The sequence below is a fragment of the Vidua macroura genome, chromosome 15, assembly GCF_024509145.1.
Source record: "Vidua macroura isolate BioBank_ID:100142 chromosome 15, ASM2450914v1, whole genome shotgun sequence".
NCBI lineage: Eukaryota > Metazoa > Chordata > Aves > Passeriformes > Viduidae > Vidua > Vidua macroura.
The window spans coordinates 9508152-9526488 of NC_071585.1; the positions used below are offsets into that span (position 1 = coordinate 9508152).

General features: G+C 49.3%; 1 protein-coding gene across 4 annotated transcripts in view; it reads left to right on the forward strand.

Moving 5' to 3' along the window:
* The window catches only part of JADE2 (jade family PHD finger 2), a 72287-nt gene that overhangs the window by 24096 nt on the left and 29854 nt on the right, over positions 1 to 18337 (forward strand). For all 4 annotated transcript variants that reach the window (XM_053990975.1, XM_053990976.1, XM_053990974.1 and 1 more), the window contains one exon: positions 12642 to 12811. In XM_053990975.1, coding sequence (XP_053846950.1) covers positions 12642 to 12811 — 170 coding nt within the window. The remainder of the gene's footprint in view (positions 1 to 12641; positions 12812 to 18337) is intronic.

Genomic DNA, 18337 nt, shown 5'->3' on the forward strand with positions numbered 1-18337 from the left:
GTGGGAGCTGCTTCCCACTCCAGAGATGGAGCTCGTTGTCCAAAAGGTGCTTTGTGTTGGAGCAGAGATGGAGTTGTCCGAAAGGTGCCGTGCACAGAGCCGCTGCTGCTCTTTTCATCTCCCGCCTGGCTGCTTGGAAACTGGCTCTAGGTTTTGTGCCTCCAAAGCTGAAAATGAGATTTTAAAAACATTTTGTTTTACTGGAGATGTAAAATGTCAAAAGCTGGGGTAGAGGCAGAAGGCAAGAGCTGTATTTTAAGGAATGCTTTCTCCAGAAAGCAGCTGTCTCAAAATGCCGCCTCTAAGAGCCACCTTAAACTCAAGGGTCCTTTCTAGGTTAGCACAAATTGCAGTGCAGTTGTGAGGAAAGCAGGGAAGGAAAAGGTGCAGCATATCTTGGCTTGTTGTCCCAGGAGGATGCTGCTGGCAGCCACCTGGATGCCAGGGTCATCAGAGGCAGCACAGGAGATCAGCTGTTTCCTCTCCACAATCTCTTCTGGCTCACAGCTATTCAAAAGGGTTTTATTTAAGCCTGAGAATTTTATTGGCCTGAGAACTGCCCGGAGCTTGAAGGGCTCCTCTGTGGAGATAAAAGCCACTTCCAGTCAGATGGGAGCTGTTAGAGGAGTGAGTAGTCAGGACAGTCTTCCCTTCCAACAGGCAGGCTGGCATCCCCTGCCCATGTGTCTCCTGGTCATCCACCTGCAGTGTGGGTGGTGGTGACACTGCATCCCCGTGGTGCCCTGTGTTCCACCTCTGCTAGAGCCCATAGTGGAAGGATCTCCACTGGCTTTCTTGGACCAGAGCTGAGCCTTACAGCCCCTGTGTGAACTCTGCAGTTATTTTACAGTTGTGTAAACAGAGGCACAGAGATTTCCAGCATGAGGAGATCCAGCTAAAAGGTCTCAGTCTCCTGTGGGGTGCAGTTGGGTGTTGGAGGCAAAGTTGGCTCATTGCAGTACAGCTTCAGGATTAAAAAAGGTAAAGTAAGAGTTATCAGCAGATCGGGAGCATCAGGGTCTTTGGGTACCTCTCCTGTTGTAAATGGGAAGATGTTTCAGGTGAGTTTTGTATTCCCAGAGTCACACCATGATAAACACCAAAGGACACAGATTTTGCTGGTTGATATGGGTGCTTGTAGGAGGCTGTGAAGCCATTTTTGAGCAGTGAATGTGCCAGGGACCTGGGCTTGTCCCTTCCTACTGGTGGCGATGCTGGCAGCATGTTGAGCTTGCACAGCAGAGCATCACTTCGTAAAGCAGCGGCACCTATATGGGATTTTATGCACCTGTGCAGGTTTTATTTCCTCCTTTATTTAATGATTTAATGTTCTTGGCATGTGGCTCCTTCCCCAGGCTGACAGGGATGGAAGCAGGATCTCAAGGTGGCTCTTGGATCTCGCATTAAGCCACATTAGTATGTGCTGTAGATTCTGTTTCCTGTGAATTTGCACACAGCGGGAGGACGAGCAGGAAGGCTGCTTCTTGCTGGCAGGCTTCCCAGATATTCTTGGCATTGCAGATCTATACTTGCATCGTCGCTGTGGCCCTGTTTGAACAGAAAACAGAAAGTGCTGTGCTAACAGGAAGGCACAACCCCGGCGAGTACCAGCTCGGCGATGGCAGCGGCACCGACACAAACGCCGTCTGCCATGTGGGCACGATGGCTGTGTCCCTGTCCTGTCCTCCTCCCTCAGTCCCTGCTGCCCTTCTCTAATGGCCACACACACAGCTCAGGCAGCTCCTGGCTGTGCTCAGGGGAACACATCCAGCTGGTGGATTGTGATGGTGTGGCACTGCCCACTCGGTGTTCATCTCCTCCGGGCTGCGTTGTCCTTTACTGGACTCCCATAAGGAGTTACCCCCATGTCTCCAGGAGTTCCAGTAGCTCTTACCAAGGGTTTGTAGTTGCTGGCAGGTGGTGTTTTTGTGATGCCAGTGTCATTGGCAGAGGAGGCACACGGAGCAGGTCTGTCTGTGGGAAGCAGTGCTGGAGATGAGTGTACTGAGGCGGGGAGAAGAATGAACTGGTGCACCAGTAGTGGGTGTAGGACTGGGACAAATCCCTTCCCCCATCTTGCAGTGAAAAGACACCACAGCTCCTCACAGGGCTGGGTGCTGCATCCAGAACACCCAGTGCTGTGAGGGAGCGATTCCAGCAAAGGCAGAAAATCCCTCCAGGAGCAGTCTCTGCTGCAATGTGGAGCATGGTAGCCTGAGGAAAGATGGCCAGGCTGGCCTGGCAGCAGGGTGGCACGATGCAGATGTCCTAGCTATGTCTGGACGTCACCTCTCCCTGTCCCTCGGGAGGGCTGGCTGGCAGCCAGGCTGTATCCTTGCAGCTCCCAGCCCGGGGAGGGCTTCCCGAGGCTGCGTTCTCAGTGTGTACTCGATGAACCAGCACACTTTGTTCTCAAGTGGTGAGATTGGACTTCCTTTCCTCGGTCGGCGACGCAGGCTGGCTGTTGACTCATCAGCTGCTTCCCTTGGGCTTTGCTGCAGAAGGGGCAGGCAGGATTCTGCAGCAGTTTGAGTAGCTTTTGGAGCAGAGCTTTTTTTCTTTTAACATAATCCTTTTTTTCTTTTTCTTTTTTTTTTCCCTGTTTTTTTTTTTTCCCTTCCCTCCAGCTCATCATGAAAAATGTGTGAGTTTGGAGCTTGCAGATGGCATGCTGGCGATTTTACAAAGGGCTATTTCTTGGGTTGGTTATCCCCGTTCTGTGGCTGCCTGCCCTTAAATATGCTTGGGTTCTGGTATGCTCCAGAAATACATGTACACTTCCCCCAGAGACTGTGCTCTGATCAAAAGAAATGAAAATCCCAATTGCCCTAGGCCTAAATGTTTTGATCAGAAGCCCTGGGCTATGTGTGGGGAGAAGAAGGCTCCCTGCCTGCCCATTCCTGGGGACCCCCACAGTGACAACTGGCTGTGGTGAGGATGGGCTGGCCAGTGGCACTGATCCAGGACTGCAAAATAATCCTAGTAATGTTACATCACTGAGTTTGGTCTCCAGCTCTGCCACTGGCAAGGGGAGGTTTCCAGCCAGATCTGCTCAGGCAACCCTTGTCCCTGCAAGCAGTGGGGAAGGATGGCCTGTGCCCAGGGTGGTCTGTCCTGCCAGTGCTTCAGGTACCTGGTTTAGGATGGGATGAATCACACCCAGGGCAGCAGAGGGTCTGGGCCATGCAGGAGGTGGTACTGGTGCTGCAGGAGGTGGTACTGGTGCTGCAGGAGGTGGTACTGGTGCTGCAGGAGGTTGTTGGCTCATGCCCTGTGCCTGTGAGTGCTTCGCAAAGGAGTAAGCGTGATTTACTCTGCCTGTTACTTGTCATTTCTGGTTTACTCTCTGCTTGACAAGTTCTTGTGTGGGCTTTCAGCAAGTCCTCACCTTTATTAGTTTGCTATGGGAAATGTGTTAATCCAGCCTGTTCTTACCTCATTCTGAGCCACTTGGACTTTTATTTTGAATGTTTGCTAATCTTCCCAGTGGATGCCTGTGGTTTATACTGGATCAAGCACACAGAAAGTCAAGTGTACTTCAGCAGCAAATGTATAGAACGAGTGAGCTTGATTTCCTGCTGCTCTGTAACAAGGTTTACAGCTCTTGGGACTGACTCTGGTTTGGTACAGCCTTGGGAGCTTCCACATCTCACTCCATTGCCTCTGCTCTCCATCCAGAACCATGGATTTATCGTGTAGCCAGGCAAACCCCAGCAGCTCTGATTGCTGGGCTTGCAACCGCAGCGCTAATGAAATCACCCCTTAGTGATTTAGTGCACCTTGGGTCCCCTTTGAACAATGCAAGCAACTATTACTTTTAAGTGCTCTCCAGAGTAATGGGAGGAGCGGGATAGCCCTGCAGCAGGAACAGCTGCTCAGTTCTTGGTGCTGCTGTGGGTAATCCTGTTGAATTTAGGTGAAGTATTCCTGGAAAGTGAGCTTCACTATGTTGCCAGGACCTTGGGGAGGCGGAGGAGAGCCAGTAGTGCTTTCTCTCGGTGCACTTGAAGAAGATCTGGAAAATGTGATCTAGTTGAAGGTGTCCCTGCTCATGGCATGGGGCTTGGATTATGTGACCTTTAAAAGTCTCTTCCAGTTCAAACCATTCTGGGGTTTCATGAGGTGCACCGAAACAAGTGTAGCTGCACAGGGATGGTGGAAGAGGCAGACTGATCCCTCCTTGTTTTCTGGGATGGGCTGTGGCTGCTTCGAGTGTCTCAGCGTCAGAACTATTCTCATGTGTTTCAGGATTCAGTGTTAGTTCAGTGATCCAGAACACATTAAAAGAGTCTGGATGCTGCCTTTTCAAATTCCTCAAAGCTTTGCTTCCAGTGGGCTGGGTTTCTTTAAGGAGACTCGTGTGAAGACACCATGCTGGTGGATGGGAGCTGTCATGTTGTGCCCGTGTCTGTGTTTTGAGCTTTGCCATACTCAGCTCTGTGAGTAACAGTGTCAGGGGGATTTGTCCAGTTCTTGATCTGCCGTGGCTCATGCTCAGACCATGGCAGGTGCAGAGCTGCCACCATTGCTCATGTCTTCTGTTTCTGGTCTCCATTAGTAGGTGCATACAAAGGCAAGTGGAGCTGTTTGCATTACTGAAGTAATTATGGAAACATTATCTGGCTGGGATAATTAATTCCCGATGCTTTAATGTTAGTAGCTTGGCTTAAGTTACATAAAGAAGCAACTTTTTTGTCTTTTTACATCCAGAAAGCACACACTCAAGTGTTCCTGGCTTCTCTAGTAGCAATTCCATGACATATATTGCTTAAATGGAAATGAGCAGAATACTGGTGGCCTTCAGGCTGAGTTTGGAGAAGGTTGCTGTGTGACGTGGGTCCCTGAAGGGCCCCCAGGTGGGTCAGTGATGCTCTGGGAGAAGGGAGAGAGGAACCTGTGGGTACTGGGGCTGGCTCTGCCCTGCTTGCCTGCAGGGAGAAGGTGCTGTGTGAGCATCCTCTTTAACTCCCCTGGATCTGGAGGCTGCTGCGTTTTGCTGGGTTTCAGAGCCAGAAGAGCAGCACAGGCTGTGTCACCTCCCAGTATCAGGGCACAGTCCCCCTACTGCTTTCAACACCACTGTTAGAGCTGAATGGCACAGAGAGAAAAGGGGGAAAGGAATATGGAGAAGATCTTTGCACAGCATCAGAAATTATGTGTGTATTTTGCTCTCAGCCCAGATGCTACTTTTGTCTAGTCTGCCAGAAAAACATCTGCTTTTTGTTGTTTCAATCAGCCCACCAGCAAACCACTGCCCAGCCATTGCTGTGTCCCTGCAGCCATGGTTTTCCTCTCACAGAAGTTGTGGAGATGAACCCAGCTGTGCTATGGTGCTCTCCTCTGCCTTGGGAAAGCAGACACTGCTCTGCACCTCAATTCTTCTGTACCAGGTCCCTGTTCCCATCTATATCAAAATGATTCTCTGGGCACTGAATCAGAGCTGCACTTAAATAATTCATTTGTTGAGCTAAATCTCAGTGAGATTTAGGCTGGAATATAAATGTGAGAAAGACAGGGACATCAGCAGTGGTCTTCCTCCAGTCTGCTGGGTATCAGGCTTTTTATGTGGTGATAAACAGCTCAGAAATGGAATTGGAAAAGCTGTCTGGGTTTCACAAGATGGCTGTTTAGTGCCTCCTGTTCACTTGTTTTCCTCTTTTTACCACATCAAAGAAGAGTGAATCACTTTCTGCTTAGAGGATTATGTTATTGCAGGGGCCTGGAAGGACCCACTATGGTTACAGGCTGTTACAGGAGATTTCAGGTGGGGAGGGAACAACTAAGCATTTTTCTTACTGCACCTGTTAACTGTAATTGGGAGCTTCAGCTGCATTTCTGTAAAACTTCCAGAACCTGCCTATGTAAATCCTAAATTGCTAGCAGCTCCAGAGGGGTCACCTTACCCCATCCCTAATGTTCTGCATGGAAATGGGATTGTCACAAGGAGATTTCCAAGCCCAAAGAGAGAGCCCTTGAATGGTCCTGGAGCCGAAAGGAGCTTGATGTGCCGGCAGCTGTGGGCGCCGAGGCTGTGCCCTGCGGAGCTGTGCTGTGCTGCTCACAGATCAGCTGCTCCCCATGGCTGGGGATGTTTTAAAAGCTGATAATGAAAATTTCTAACATTCACTGGGTAGCGCCGAGTGTCAGAATTCAGCTGGGAAAGACAGCAGCGGCAGCTAAAGGGACGGTGGGCGTAGCTGCGGCACCCTGTCCTGGGCTGGTCCCTGCCTGGCAAGGGGACAGCAGGGTCCCTGAGACATGCCGGGGTCCCTGAGACATGCCGGGGTCCCTGAGACATGCCGGGGTCCCTGACGCATCCTGTGGTCCCTGACGCATCCATCTCCAGCGGGAGGGATGGGGAGCGCAGCCTGCACAGCCACCCAGGCATTACGTCACCCGGAGCTGCGCTCACTGGCTGCTGGTACCCGGGGGGCAGGACGCTGCTGCAAGCAGCATTAACCCCCTCCTGAACATCCTCAGTGCTGCTTGGGTAACACAAAGGGACCTTCACAGAGCTGAGCATTAGCCACCGATGTCTGTGCAGTCGGGGGTGTGTTTTGGGCACAGCTTCTCCTGTTACTGGAGTTTGGTAGATCCTCCTGGGGCCAAATTCAGCCGCGTTGTTCTCTCAGTACGGCAGCAAAAGCCGAGTGGAGCTTGCTGGCGGGACTGTGTGTGTAACTGCCCGTGCAGGTTTTGGGACAAGCACTTAAAGGAGGGTTTGGGTTATAGCAAAGGGCAGTGCCAGCCCAGCCACCCACTGTGCCCATCAGCGGCAGTGGGGACAAACTGCATGAGCTGTGTGCTCAAGCATGGATGTACAGGGGAAGGGCTGATGTTAAGTTCCCTCCATCAACCTTTAGTGCTAGGAATGAGCTTGTTACAGCCCCTGCCATGAAGATAGCCTACAAATGGTGCAAAATGGGTGGCAGAGGGGGCCATCAGGCATTGCAGGTTTCCCTTCCCAGACCAGAGGTTCCCATTCCTGTGGCTGCTCTATTGATGTATGTGTGATGAATTTTCATGGATTTTCAGAGGCTGTTGCCAAATCTTGAGGGGGTTTTGGCTTCAGCAGCCAATAAGGAAATACTGCAAATCGTTTATTTTCTGCACAAAGTGGTCCCAGCAGTGCCATCTCATTCTTCTCAGGTTCTTGTTTGTTTTAAAATAAAAGAGTTTGGTGACAATGCCCTGTTGAGAGACACTGTGTCACCTCTCTCTTCCCTCTCTGGGTCCAGCTGCCTCCAGCCATCTCTTCTCCATCCACAGGAGGATGTGTTGACAGACTCTGGGTACCTGTGGTCCCTCCTGCAGGGTCCAGGGGCTCTAGTGTCAGGTGGCTTATGCCAGGGGTGACAGCAGGGTGCCCACAGGGCTCTGAACTCTCTGTGCTGGTGACCGGGGTGCTCCAGATGTTACCTGGAGTATCTTCAGCCAAGGAGGGAATGGGTGAAGTGCACAGGTACCTGTTAGCACCAAGACCTGGATCCTAAAGACACTTTTAGGCTCATCCAGCTGGTCAGGCCAGCTTGCTTGCAGGTCTGAACCTCAGGCCAGTTAATTTAAAACCCAAACATATATTATCTTCTTGGCGTTCCCTCTCGTCTTTGAGCCCAGCTTTGGGAGTACAGTTTGGCTCATGGTTTTATAGCCTTTACTAGAAGCCATAAAAATACAAGAAGTAGGAGTAACATGGTCAGTAAATCTGGGTGTGGGAATGCTGAGGATCACAAACCCTTGTGTGTGGGTTGTGGCTCATTATTGTGGCCATCCACCACTATCTCCAACGCTATCCTTCACCCTTATACCCCCAGGCACTTTTTCTAACTTAAATGCTTAAATTCTGCTCTGCTGTTGAGAGGCAGCAGCATCTATAAAATCTGTTAGCTTAAGTTCATAAGAAAATGGGGCATTCAGTCCAAATGGCCTGCTAGATACTATTTTAATAAACAGAAAGTGAAAATCATCCCTTTAAATTGCCCTTTTAAAGCCGTTGTGTGCCACAGGAGAATTCCCCCATAAGCAGAGCTGGCAGAAGGAACAGTATCAGCACTGAAGGTTGCTGGCAGAGCTGTCTTTCCACTGACTTCCTTAAGCTCTCTTATTTATGGACATTGGACAAGACTAATTTAGACTGGAATGGAGGTAAAGAAAATATTACTGACTAATGTCTTCATTGTAATAAAATTAAGTATTTTTAGATGAGAAACACTATGTAAGATTAATTCTTTCTATCTGATATATTAAAAGGGAGCACACAGGAAAAAAAGCCTTCTCCCTTCAGCCACGTGAAGCATTCAGTTTACAGAGATGATTAACCATGGGAATTTGCTGAGTATATTTTATTACTGTGTAATCTTCTCTAGGGATAGATGTGATCCTCAAGAGTGTTGGGGTCCACTTACTCCTTTTCCTCAAGTGCCCTTGAGACCCACTTTCAGACTAATGGCCTCAGGTTTGTTGTGATTTTCTGGCTGATCCCAATTTTCAGCCCTTCATTTAAATGAGCCTTTGATTGATACAGGATTTAAAAAAAATGCTGTGTCTCTGGATAAATAAAGGAGTAAATGCTCCTCCTGTGTAATCGAGCTTCTGTGAATGCTCTGGCTCTTGGTGGAGGCTTTGCCTCTGTGATTCTTTGCCATGATGGTCCAGGGAATTTGGGTGGGTTGGTGGCTCATGTGCAGACTCCTCATCACCCAGCCTGGGTATTTCTTTGTCTACCAAGCAGCTATTTGGAAACATGGTTTCCCAATGGACTAAGACTTGTCCCTGCACAACAGGGGAGCCCTGATGACATCCCCATCTCTTGGAGCCCAGCAGGACATGGATAGACACTGGTGAGGGCAGCCTCTGCTTTGTTCCCTTTTTCTCGCTGTGTCTCCTCTGCAGTGTTTGGACAGGACAAAGCTTGCAACTTTCTGGGCTCCAGTTTCTTGAAGCTACTGGAGGTGAGGAAGGGTGCCCAGCTTGGTCTGTTTTCTGTATTGCTGTGAGGCAGGGCATGGTCTGTTCCAAAGGATTGCTCTCTTGTCTTAAACTGTAGTTTAAGTAGTAACTGTAGTAAACTTAAACTTCTGAAGCTCCTCCTAGCCTAAGGCACTGTCAGTGCAGTCACTGATCTTTATATCTCAACAGCAGGAAGCCCTTTCCAGGTGTGTTAGCATGTGTCAGGAAGGAGTGGGTTGCTTTTTAGGAACGTGATTTTATCCACCAAAGCAAATCCAGGAATCAATGGCAGCTGTGCAGCTCTGGGGCATTGGGATGCCCCATGTGAGCCTCAGCATCTGGCAGCCTCCAGCTCCCCTCAGGGTGAGAGGAATGTTCATGGGAGCAGGCACAGGCTCTCTTAGGGTTTGCTGAATTGTTTGCAAGCCATAAAACCTTTGTGTTTAACTGAGTGCTGGAGATGAGTCAGAGAGTTGATCTGGACCAGGCTTCCAGCAGGTCTTCATAGGGTTATACAAGTTTCTCACTGTATGAAAAATAATTTAGCAGCTATTTCAGTTTCTTAATTTCTGACCTTCTCTGTTTGCTGATATTTGAAATGTTGAGAAAATGGCACGAACATGTCCCAACATCCCCATGCCTGAGTTAACTCCAGGGGATCCCAGCCCATGCTGCCAGATCAGCATGAGGTTATGGGAAGGAAACTTCAAAAGTAAAGTTTAGTGATCCTCTTAAGAAGATACTTTTCATATTAATACTTATTCCTTGTAGGAAAGTGTCTGCTGAGTGCTGCAGCATCTATCATCCCTCCCTGATCCCTGTGTTCCCAGACAGGGAGAGGCACCTGCCATCACTGCATTGGCATGTTTCAGACCTTTTAACAGACTGCTGGTGAGCTTGTTAGATGTTTGTATCTTCATTACCTTGATCTTCATCATCAGTGATGTGGTGAGAGGCAAAATGTCACTCTCTAAGTGCCAGTTCCCATTAAACCAAAGCAAACTGCATTTAATTACAGTTTTAGAAAAAGCTGGGTGTTGATCACTGGTGGAGCTGTTGCCATCGGTGAGCCCCTGAGCTCCCTGTGACCTCTGCATCACCAGGGACTGTGCAAAGCCAGGACCTGAGAGTCTAAGCATGAATCCAGGTTTGGGGGGGGTTGGGAGCACTGGGAAGCGGGTGCATGACTCGAGGGGAGAGTCACTTGTCTCCTGTCTCTGAGCATCAGGTTCAGCAAAACTTCTCTAAGATATCTGCAGAAGGGAGGTGGAGGCTGTGTGCCCAGCTGGGAGTGGACGTGCCCAGGCTCAGGCAGGTGCTGTGTCCCACACCCGGGCAGTGTCCTGTGCACTGTGTGAGATAACCCCAAGGGGTTGCTCCAGTCACGTCAGCATCCTTATCACACTGAGTGCATTTCAGTGCTGTCAATACAGTAAATGACCTGTTCAGGATACTCCTTTGATATGTACACAGAGCATTAATCTTTGCAATTTTATGCCAGGGTAAAAATAGCAGCCCTGTTCCTCCTGCCACCCCGAGCATCCGTGGCTGGCTCGGTATCAGAGCATCACCTGTTGCAGGGGCTTTTGGATGAGCAGCTTGTGTAACTTGGCTTAGTGAGGGCTTATGGCCCTGACCTCGTGCCTGCTCAGGCAGCTCTTCCCAACAGAAGCATTCATTGCAGGTGAAAGAGTGTTTTTTTCTCTCTTTTAACAAGGCTGTGCCCAGCCTGGCTGCTCCCACACCAGACTTGGGCTCGTGGGAAGGAGATGTTCAGTGTGACATGAACCAATGCACATTGCACCAGCAGCTCCTGCTTTATTTTTTTGTTAATAGCATCTTCCAATGGCTAAAGGAACTACAAGAAAGGCTGGGTGGGGACGTTTTAGATGGGTATGTAGTGACTAGACGGGGGGGATAGCTTTGAACTGACAGCAGGCAGATTTAGATTAGATATTAGGAAGAAATTCTTCTCTGTGAGAGTGGTGAGGCCCTGGCACAGGTTGCCCAGAGGAGCTGTTGACTGCCCCATCCCTGGAAGTGTTCAAGGCCAGGCTGTATGGGGCTTGGAGCAACATGGGATAGGGAAAGTTGTCCCTGACCCGGGTAGGGAGGGTTGGAACTGGGTGATCTTTAAGGTTCCCTCCAAACCCATCTATTCTGTGATTCTGTGATTTTAGGGGTTTGGGAGCTCCTTAGATGCCAATCCTGTAGCTGTGGCTGGAGCATGCCTAGTTTCAGTGTTAATGACTGCTCTCTGCATTAGAGACAAATCCCCAAGTCCTATCCTAGATTACAGTGAGATTGTTTTAAAATGTGGGGACTGAGACCTGTCCTTCCATGTGGCTCCTTTTGGTTCTTTAACTTAAATTTGGAGATGTACCCAGGACATTGGGTCACGTGTTTATTTTCAATTTACTGATGGGGAAAGTAAAGCAAAAGAGATTATAAGAACCCACTTCTTGATGTTTCCCTCTCTGAGCCATAAATTGTTGCTTCTCCTGCTGGTGGCTCTGGAAGTACCTCCAGTGTTTGTGACCACAGAGGACAGCAATTAACCTGCCTGTCTGGGTCTATAGGACCTCCAGGTTAATTTTCCTGCCCTACTACAGTTTTTCTTCCTGACCATGGGCAAGGCAGGTAGGGTCTCATTCCCAAGGACAGCTGGGCTCAAGTGTCTCTCCTTGGCACATACAGACCTTGGAGCATTGGGTGCCACAATTCATCTGGTCCTGTGATGGACACCATGGCTTTGCCCCAGACACATCACAGAGCACAAGGCACTCGATGCTCTGACATTAGCTTACATAGCAGGACAGAAGGCAAATAAAAGCCTTCCCAGCTGGCACTGGTGCAAAAGCAGGGCTGGGTCCTCCAGCTTTGCATGGGGAGAAGTTGTTTGGAAGGGGCTGACGTGCTGCAGTGAGGTATGTTTGGTTGCTGTTTCTTTGCAGCATCTTTCTGGCTTGATATCTGTGCCAGGTGGAGGATTTCAGGGGAGGAAATTTGAGCTGTGCAAATACTGCAGCAAGCTCCAGCTCCCAACTTCGCTGAGATGTGTCAGCTGGCACCACAGGCTGCTTCTCATTTCCAGCTTGTCCTCTGCTTGCATGTCATTAGGCGTGACACTGTTGACATGTGCATGGCAAGTATCATGCATATTGCTGCAGAGTTGCCAAGGAAAGGCAGAAGAGCTGACAGCCAGCGCCTGGTTGCTCTCTGTGCAGGGAGTTTGCAGCAGATGAGGCAGCTCCTCTCCCCATCCCTGTGGTTGTGATTAGAGAACACTCAGAGCAAATCTCACAGGTCTCCATGGGATGTTCCCCAGTGCCAAGCGTGCCGAAATGCTGCCTAGCACGGCGTGGATGTGGCACTGCAGTGTAAGGCACACTGGAGGTGTTCATGGAGCAGTTAATGGCTGGGGGGCTTGCTGCCAGTACTTGATCATCATCTCCATTGCACCTCATTTTTCTCATGTAAAGAGTTAATTTCTGTGGATGAATGGGAACACTCCTGCTATAGTAGTTCTGCTGAGGCTGTCTGTCAGTGCTGGCCCATGGACTGACTTCAGGTGCAGTGGCTTTGTTTTCCTTCAGAGTCAGGTGCCCAGTGTGGTCTCACCCTCCATGGCAAGAAACAGAATATTTTTCTGAGTTGTAGCTCTTTCTCAACCTCCCCTTCTTTTCTTCCAGGATCATCCCCCAGCTGGAGAGCTCTCTTTCACAGGTTTCACCAAGCAGCCTGCCTGTCTCTGAGATTTCAGAAGCCACAAGGACTTACTTGCAAGGAATGAGCCGCTATGACCTGGACGAGCTTGATGCCTGCTGGTTGGAACTTGTTAACATGGAGCTCAAGGAGATGGGTGGGTATTGCTGTTTTTTTTTTTTTTTTCCTTTGTGGCCTGGGTGTCCCGCAGTGGGCATTCGGGCTTTTTGAGTAAGCATGTGGAACTAAAGGCCTTGAAGAAGAAATGTCAGAAACACTGGTCCTGATTGTTTCCTGTTTCAGGCATCTCTAGATATCACAGCATAACATTGCCTGCATCACTGCTGTTATATCACTGCGCATTCTTCAAATCCTTTAGTGGATTTTGGTTGAGTGCAAGTACCTGAGCTTGGAATTTGACCATTGGCACTAGTGCTTAGCATGGTCTGCTGGGCAAATTTGTTGGCACAGACCCATGGGTGTGTGTAGTCCTGCCAGACTGTGGAGGGATTTTCCAGTCCTTGTTAGGGAAGGGTTGCTGTGGTGTGGCTGCTGCTCTACAGGTAAGAGTAATACCTCAGTAAAGCATTCACCTTGTGAGGTCAGTGAGGGCTGACCAGGTGCTTGAGCAGATGGGATCGTGCACTGCGGAGCAGGAGGGTTGTGCTGGCTCTCACAGGCAGCTGGTTGAGGGCTGCAGCAGGATTCAGGATGAGGTCAGGAAGATGCAGTTCAATGAGCTTGCATGGAGCAGGAGCGAGCTCAGAAGTTGGCCATGACATTGACTGATCTTGGTTTTGGAAGATCTGTCCTTCTGGTGTACTCATGATGTACAATGAAATTTTGTTACCATGAGCTTGAGAAAGTTGTAGAAGCTGCTTTCACAGTTTGTCTGATTATCTGGTATAGGTATCTTGTGTATTGGATTTCCCATAATCTCAACATTGTGGAGCCTGTAGCATCACAGAGAAATTACAAGTCAGTTCTGCCCTCATTAGCTGGTCCTGTATTAGCAGCCTCAGCTCTGTCATTAGCACACACAGGTTTTGAGGCACTGGCAGCTACAGTGAAATCCTTGGGCAGAGCAGAGGGTGCTGCTGGATAAAGCCAAGTGCCTCAGTCCTGCTCAGGACTTGCAGAGGATCCACCCTTCCTAACGCTGCGCAGCTGCTGTTGCTGCATCGAGAAACCACCTTCAACCACACTGGGCATCATTCTGACCTCACTGTGCCTTCACTGTATCCCCTGCTACATTTCCCTTGCCATCTCCACGGCTTCGTGGCCATCAGAAGTGTCTCTGGGCTCCAGAGAAGCATTGTGTCTATTTCCACTTCCTCTTGTGTGCATTTCATAGGTCTCTAGAAATGAAGTGGGCAGAGATTTGGCTTCTCCAGCTCAGTTGGATTAAATTTGCCTTGCTTTATAATTTCTTCAAAGTCTTAGGTTTCAAATGCAGTGTCCAGATGTGGAGCTCCTGGGGTGATGGAAGGTTGAGATCATTGAAAGGTCCCTGCCCCAGACCAGACTGGCTGCTGGCTGTCCCCATGTCACCTTTGGGCTGGCATGTGCCAAACCCACGAGTGCTGGGGTAGAGTGCTGGCTTCTCCAGCAGCACTGCCTTGGGAGTGAGTTGAGTTTAGAAGGGGAAGTTGAGTTTCATGCCAGCCATACCCCTGCTCCGTGCTTGTGCGAGGGCTGGCACCTCAGCACCCCAGGGAATCCCAAGTCAGGGCACAGGCAGTGCTTGGCTGCTGACCCTCAGCCATTCTGAGCAAGCTGCATTTTTCCCCCTCCATCTCATCATTTATCAGCCAGTCACCTTTTCCAAGGAGTGTCCTTAGGAAATGTTCGTCCAGGGCCGGGCTGGATGAAACCACAGAATCTGAGGAAGCCCATGAGCCTTCCTGCCATCACCACCTCTAGATGGTGATAAGGACCAAGGTGATCTCAGCAGTGCTAGTGCAGAGAACGTCACTGCCCATCACCTGCTTCTCCAGCCCATTCCTGTCACTGAGGGAGCACTGTCATTACTGGCTGAGTCTTAAATATGCTGAGGAGAGAGTAGCTTTGAAAACCAGTGTTTGGCATGTGAAATCTACTGTGGATACAGCTTCAGCCCAATAGATTCTGCTATCCTTCCCCCTACCCCAGTCCTCCCAACTTCTCTAGCAGTGCAAGGGCTAGTACATTTTTTCCAGTGACTTGGAAAGGAAAAGGTGTGGCTTTGATAATAGCCCATCCCTGATGCTGCAGGGAGCTGGGGGTTTGGCAGGTGGGAAGCAGGATGGGAGCTGGTGCTCCTGGCTGCAGGGCCACGGTCACATCACCCGTGGCAGCTGTGCCTGCCGTGGAGGCTGGAGGTCATCGGGCTTCTTTGAGGGGATGCATCTTCCTTCCCGTGGAAGTGATGGGGTTTGGGAGCTCATAGAGGGAATCTGTTGTAGCAAATCCATTGCTGTTCAGCTCCTAGGCTGGGACAGAGCAGGGGCTTTACTCCCTCTGCTTCCCAGATGGGAAAAGCCAGGGTGGGATTTGGGTGCCCTTCACCACCCAAGGCAGAGGATTGCCGCTGCCTGGGTTGGTCCAAAGGCAGTCCATAAATAGCGCTTTCTCCCGGAAGCCCTTGACATTAATGACACCGTTAATGACTCGCTGAGATTTCCAAACCTGCTTTGCTAATCTCTGAGATCATTAACATGACTTAACTAGAGAAGGGCAGCCTCTCCTCCCATTCAGAGGAGTCAGGAGTTATCTCCCAGCATTAATTTAGGAGGCAGGCAGAAGTTTAAATTCCTCATGGGTGTTTGGCTGAACTGTTGTCACTGGGCTGTCCAGGGGCACAATATGTCATTCGCAAAATATTTAATGACAAAGAAGGATCCAGATCTCTGACTGGCTCCTGAGGATGTGTGGGGAGGAGAGCTGGAAAACACCTATGAGATCATCCAGCTCGCCTTTCGTGGGTCTACGTAGCACACAGCACATGCCTTTTCCAGTCCTTTTTAGGTCACCCCAGGGATGGAATTTTATCATCAAGATCAGATAAACCTCCGGATAGCTCCAGCTCTCTGCATTCTGCCTGCTGACTCTTCTCCCAATTAAGTGGAATTGCTCCAGAAAGCAAAGGTTTTACTTGAAAAGCAAAAGTTTTAAACATAAAAGAGCTTTAAATAGTTTTAAACCCCCTAGTAAGATGCCTCAGTAGCTGTTGCTGTACTCAATGGAAATGTGCTGTTTAAAGAACCTTTGTGTGCTAGAGATGAAGTCAGTGTTTAGGCATGCCTAAGTGTTTTATTTGTTGCTGCTGCAATATGAGATTGTAAAAAGAGTGGATCTGAAGAAGACTGAATGGAGCCCGGAGCCAGATTAATGTCCATGCCACTCCAGGCAGCACAGGCCTGTCCTTTTAGACAGGAGCCATGCCATAAGTCTTCATTTTTATATTAACATTTTATGCTGTGTTTTTTGATCTCCACTAAATCCAAAGCTATTGTAAGAGTGGAGCTAGAGAGACTTCAAAGGCCAAGGCTGAAAGATCCTTTTGCAGTGATCGGCACCTCATAAACACACGGAAAATCCTCAAGAAATTGCTAAAATTGTTGTCGGAATCAATTTTGCTGAAGGCAGAGTCGAAGTTTCTAAGTATTCCCTTGACTTAATCCATATGGTGTATTCTGCTCACATATGCCCACCACAGCTTCTATCTTGGGAGCTGGAGGTGTTCCTGGTATTTTATGGCAGGAACATGCAAAGGTCACATGGATTGCTTTTGAAGCTCCGGGGGGAATTCATCGCTGCATACTTGAGATATGTCTGTGCACTAACGAGATGATACCTCCCTCGGCGGAGGTGAGATTGGTCAAGTAGATGTGAAATCAGCTGGAGTCAGTGGAGTACCCTGGGCAAGATGTGCTCAGTGGAGCAGAGGCTGCTGTCAATCCTGCTCCTCCCAGCGTGGCTGCTTCCCACCCTGGCAGTCTTGGGTGTCACACTCGGAGGCTGATCCTGTCCCACTGCATCCTTTTGGGGTTCTGGGAGCCCTGTTTTCACCCTGAGGCAGGAAGCTGGTACTCCCTAGGCAGAGCCTGTTTCCAAGCAGCTGCTGCCCACCACCATGTGCCCATGTCCCACTGTGCAGGACACCCCAGGATAGAATTGTAGACTGGTTTGGTTTGGAAGGGACCTTAAAGCTCATCCCATTCCAAGCCCCCTGCCACGGGCAGGGACAACTTCCAATAGCCCAGATTGCCCCAAGCCCTTGAACATTTCCAGGGATGAGGCAGCCACAGCTTCTCTGGGCAACCTGTGCCAGGGCCTCACCACCCTCACAGGGAAGAATTGCTTCCTAATATTCATCTCACCCTGCCCTCTGTCAGTTTGAAGCTATTCCCCTCTGTAAAATACCACAAGCCTCTGGATCTGAGTTTATTTATCTCCTCAGAGATTCAGATAATCAATACCACATGTAAATGAATGTATTAATTGTTTGTATGTAATGCATTAATGTATAGATTAGCAGGGTTGGAGATCAGTGGGAGACTCCTAACACATTTTCCCTCCACATTTTCAGCACAATCAGTTTTCACATCAAGTCGCTGTTTTGCTGTTTCCATAAATTCCTGGCAGTAATTGCAGTAGTTTCCAGCAATACTCCAGTTTTGCTGCTGATGGGGTGAGGAGGCTTTCATCAGGAGTGCTCTAGGACAGCCCTGTCAGAGCCAAGCATCGCTGCAGAGAGACAGCAGCTTCTAAAGTGGCTTCTGAAACATTTTGTCATCATCTTAAATTTGAGCAATAATTGATGTCGGTGGGTGGCAGAAAGGGTGATAATTGGTTCCTGTAAATCTTTTAAGTGCATTAGCAGGCTGTGTTTGTAACAAAATGTCTGGAGGTTTCACTGTGGATGCTCAGTTCACTGTTTGTGTGTTGGTCACGCTTTACGTGTAGGGTCTGTTTATAAATAACACTGATAAAAGATTAATGTACAATTAATGTACAATTGCTGCATTGTCCAAGGGTTGTGTGTCTGCAGGTGGTGGGCTGGAGGTGGCTGTGGGAGTCCCAGGTGGTCTGATGTGGTGTTCAGGTGGTTGGCTGTCATCCCCTGATGTCCCTGCAGGATGCCCAGGGGGGCACTCAGCCCAGGGCAGGGTGGCTGGTGTCCCCACGAGTGCCAAAGCAGGCAGGTTTGCCTGGGGCGAGCTGGAGGGCCAGTCAGCTGGAAGGAGATTTCTGGAGTGTGTGGTCCCTGTACCATGTGTGAACACCCCATCCCATCAGGGACCTGTCATTCTTTCACCTCAGATTTTCAAAGATAGTCAGAGACAGGCCTACATCATCTCACAATTGCTTTCCCTTTTCCATTATAATTTTAAAAAGCAGTAATTTTGCTTGTTTTTTTATATATATATTTCCTGAAAAGTAGACTCCCAGGTTTATAGTCTGTGAATCAGCGCATGGCACAGCCTGCAGTCCTGATAGCTGTTTGTTCATGAGCTGTTTCTATCTCCAGGTATTCTCCACAGGGGGAAAGGATTTATTGTTTCAGTAAATTGATATTAGTGGAGCACAGTTCAGTCAGAAATAGGTCTCTATTTTGTGAAAGGTGGCTCTCCAGCTATTTTTTTTCTCCCCTCGCAGAGTGTTGGCTCACACCACGGCAAGGAGTAGCTGAGAATTCATT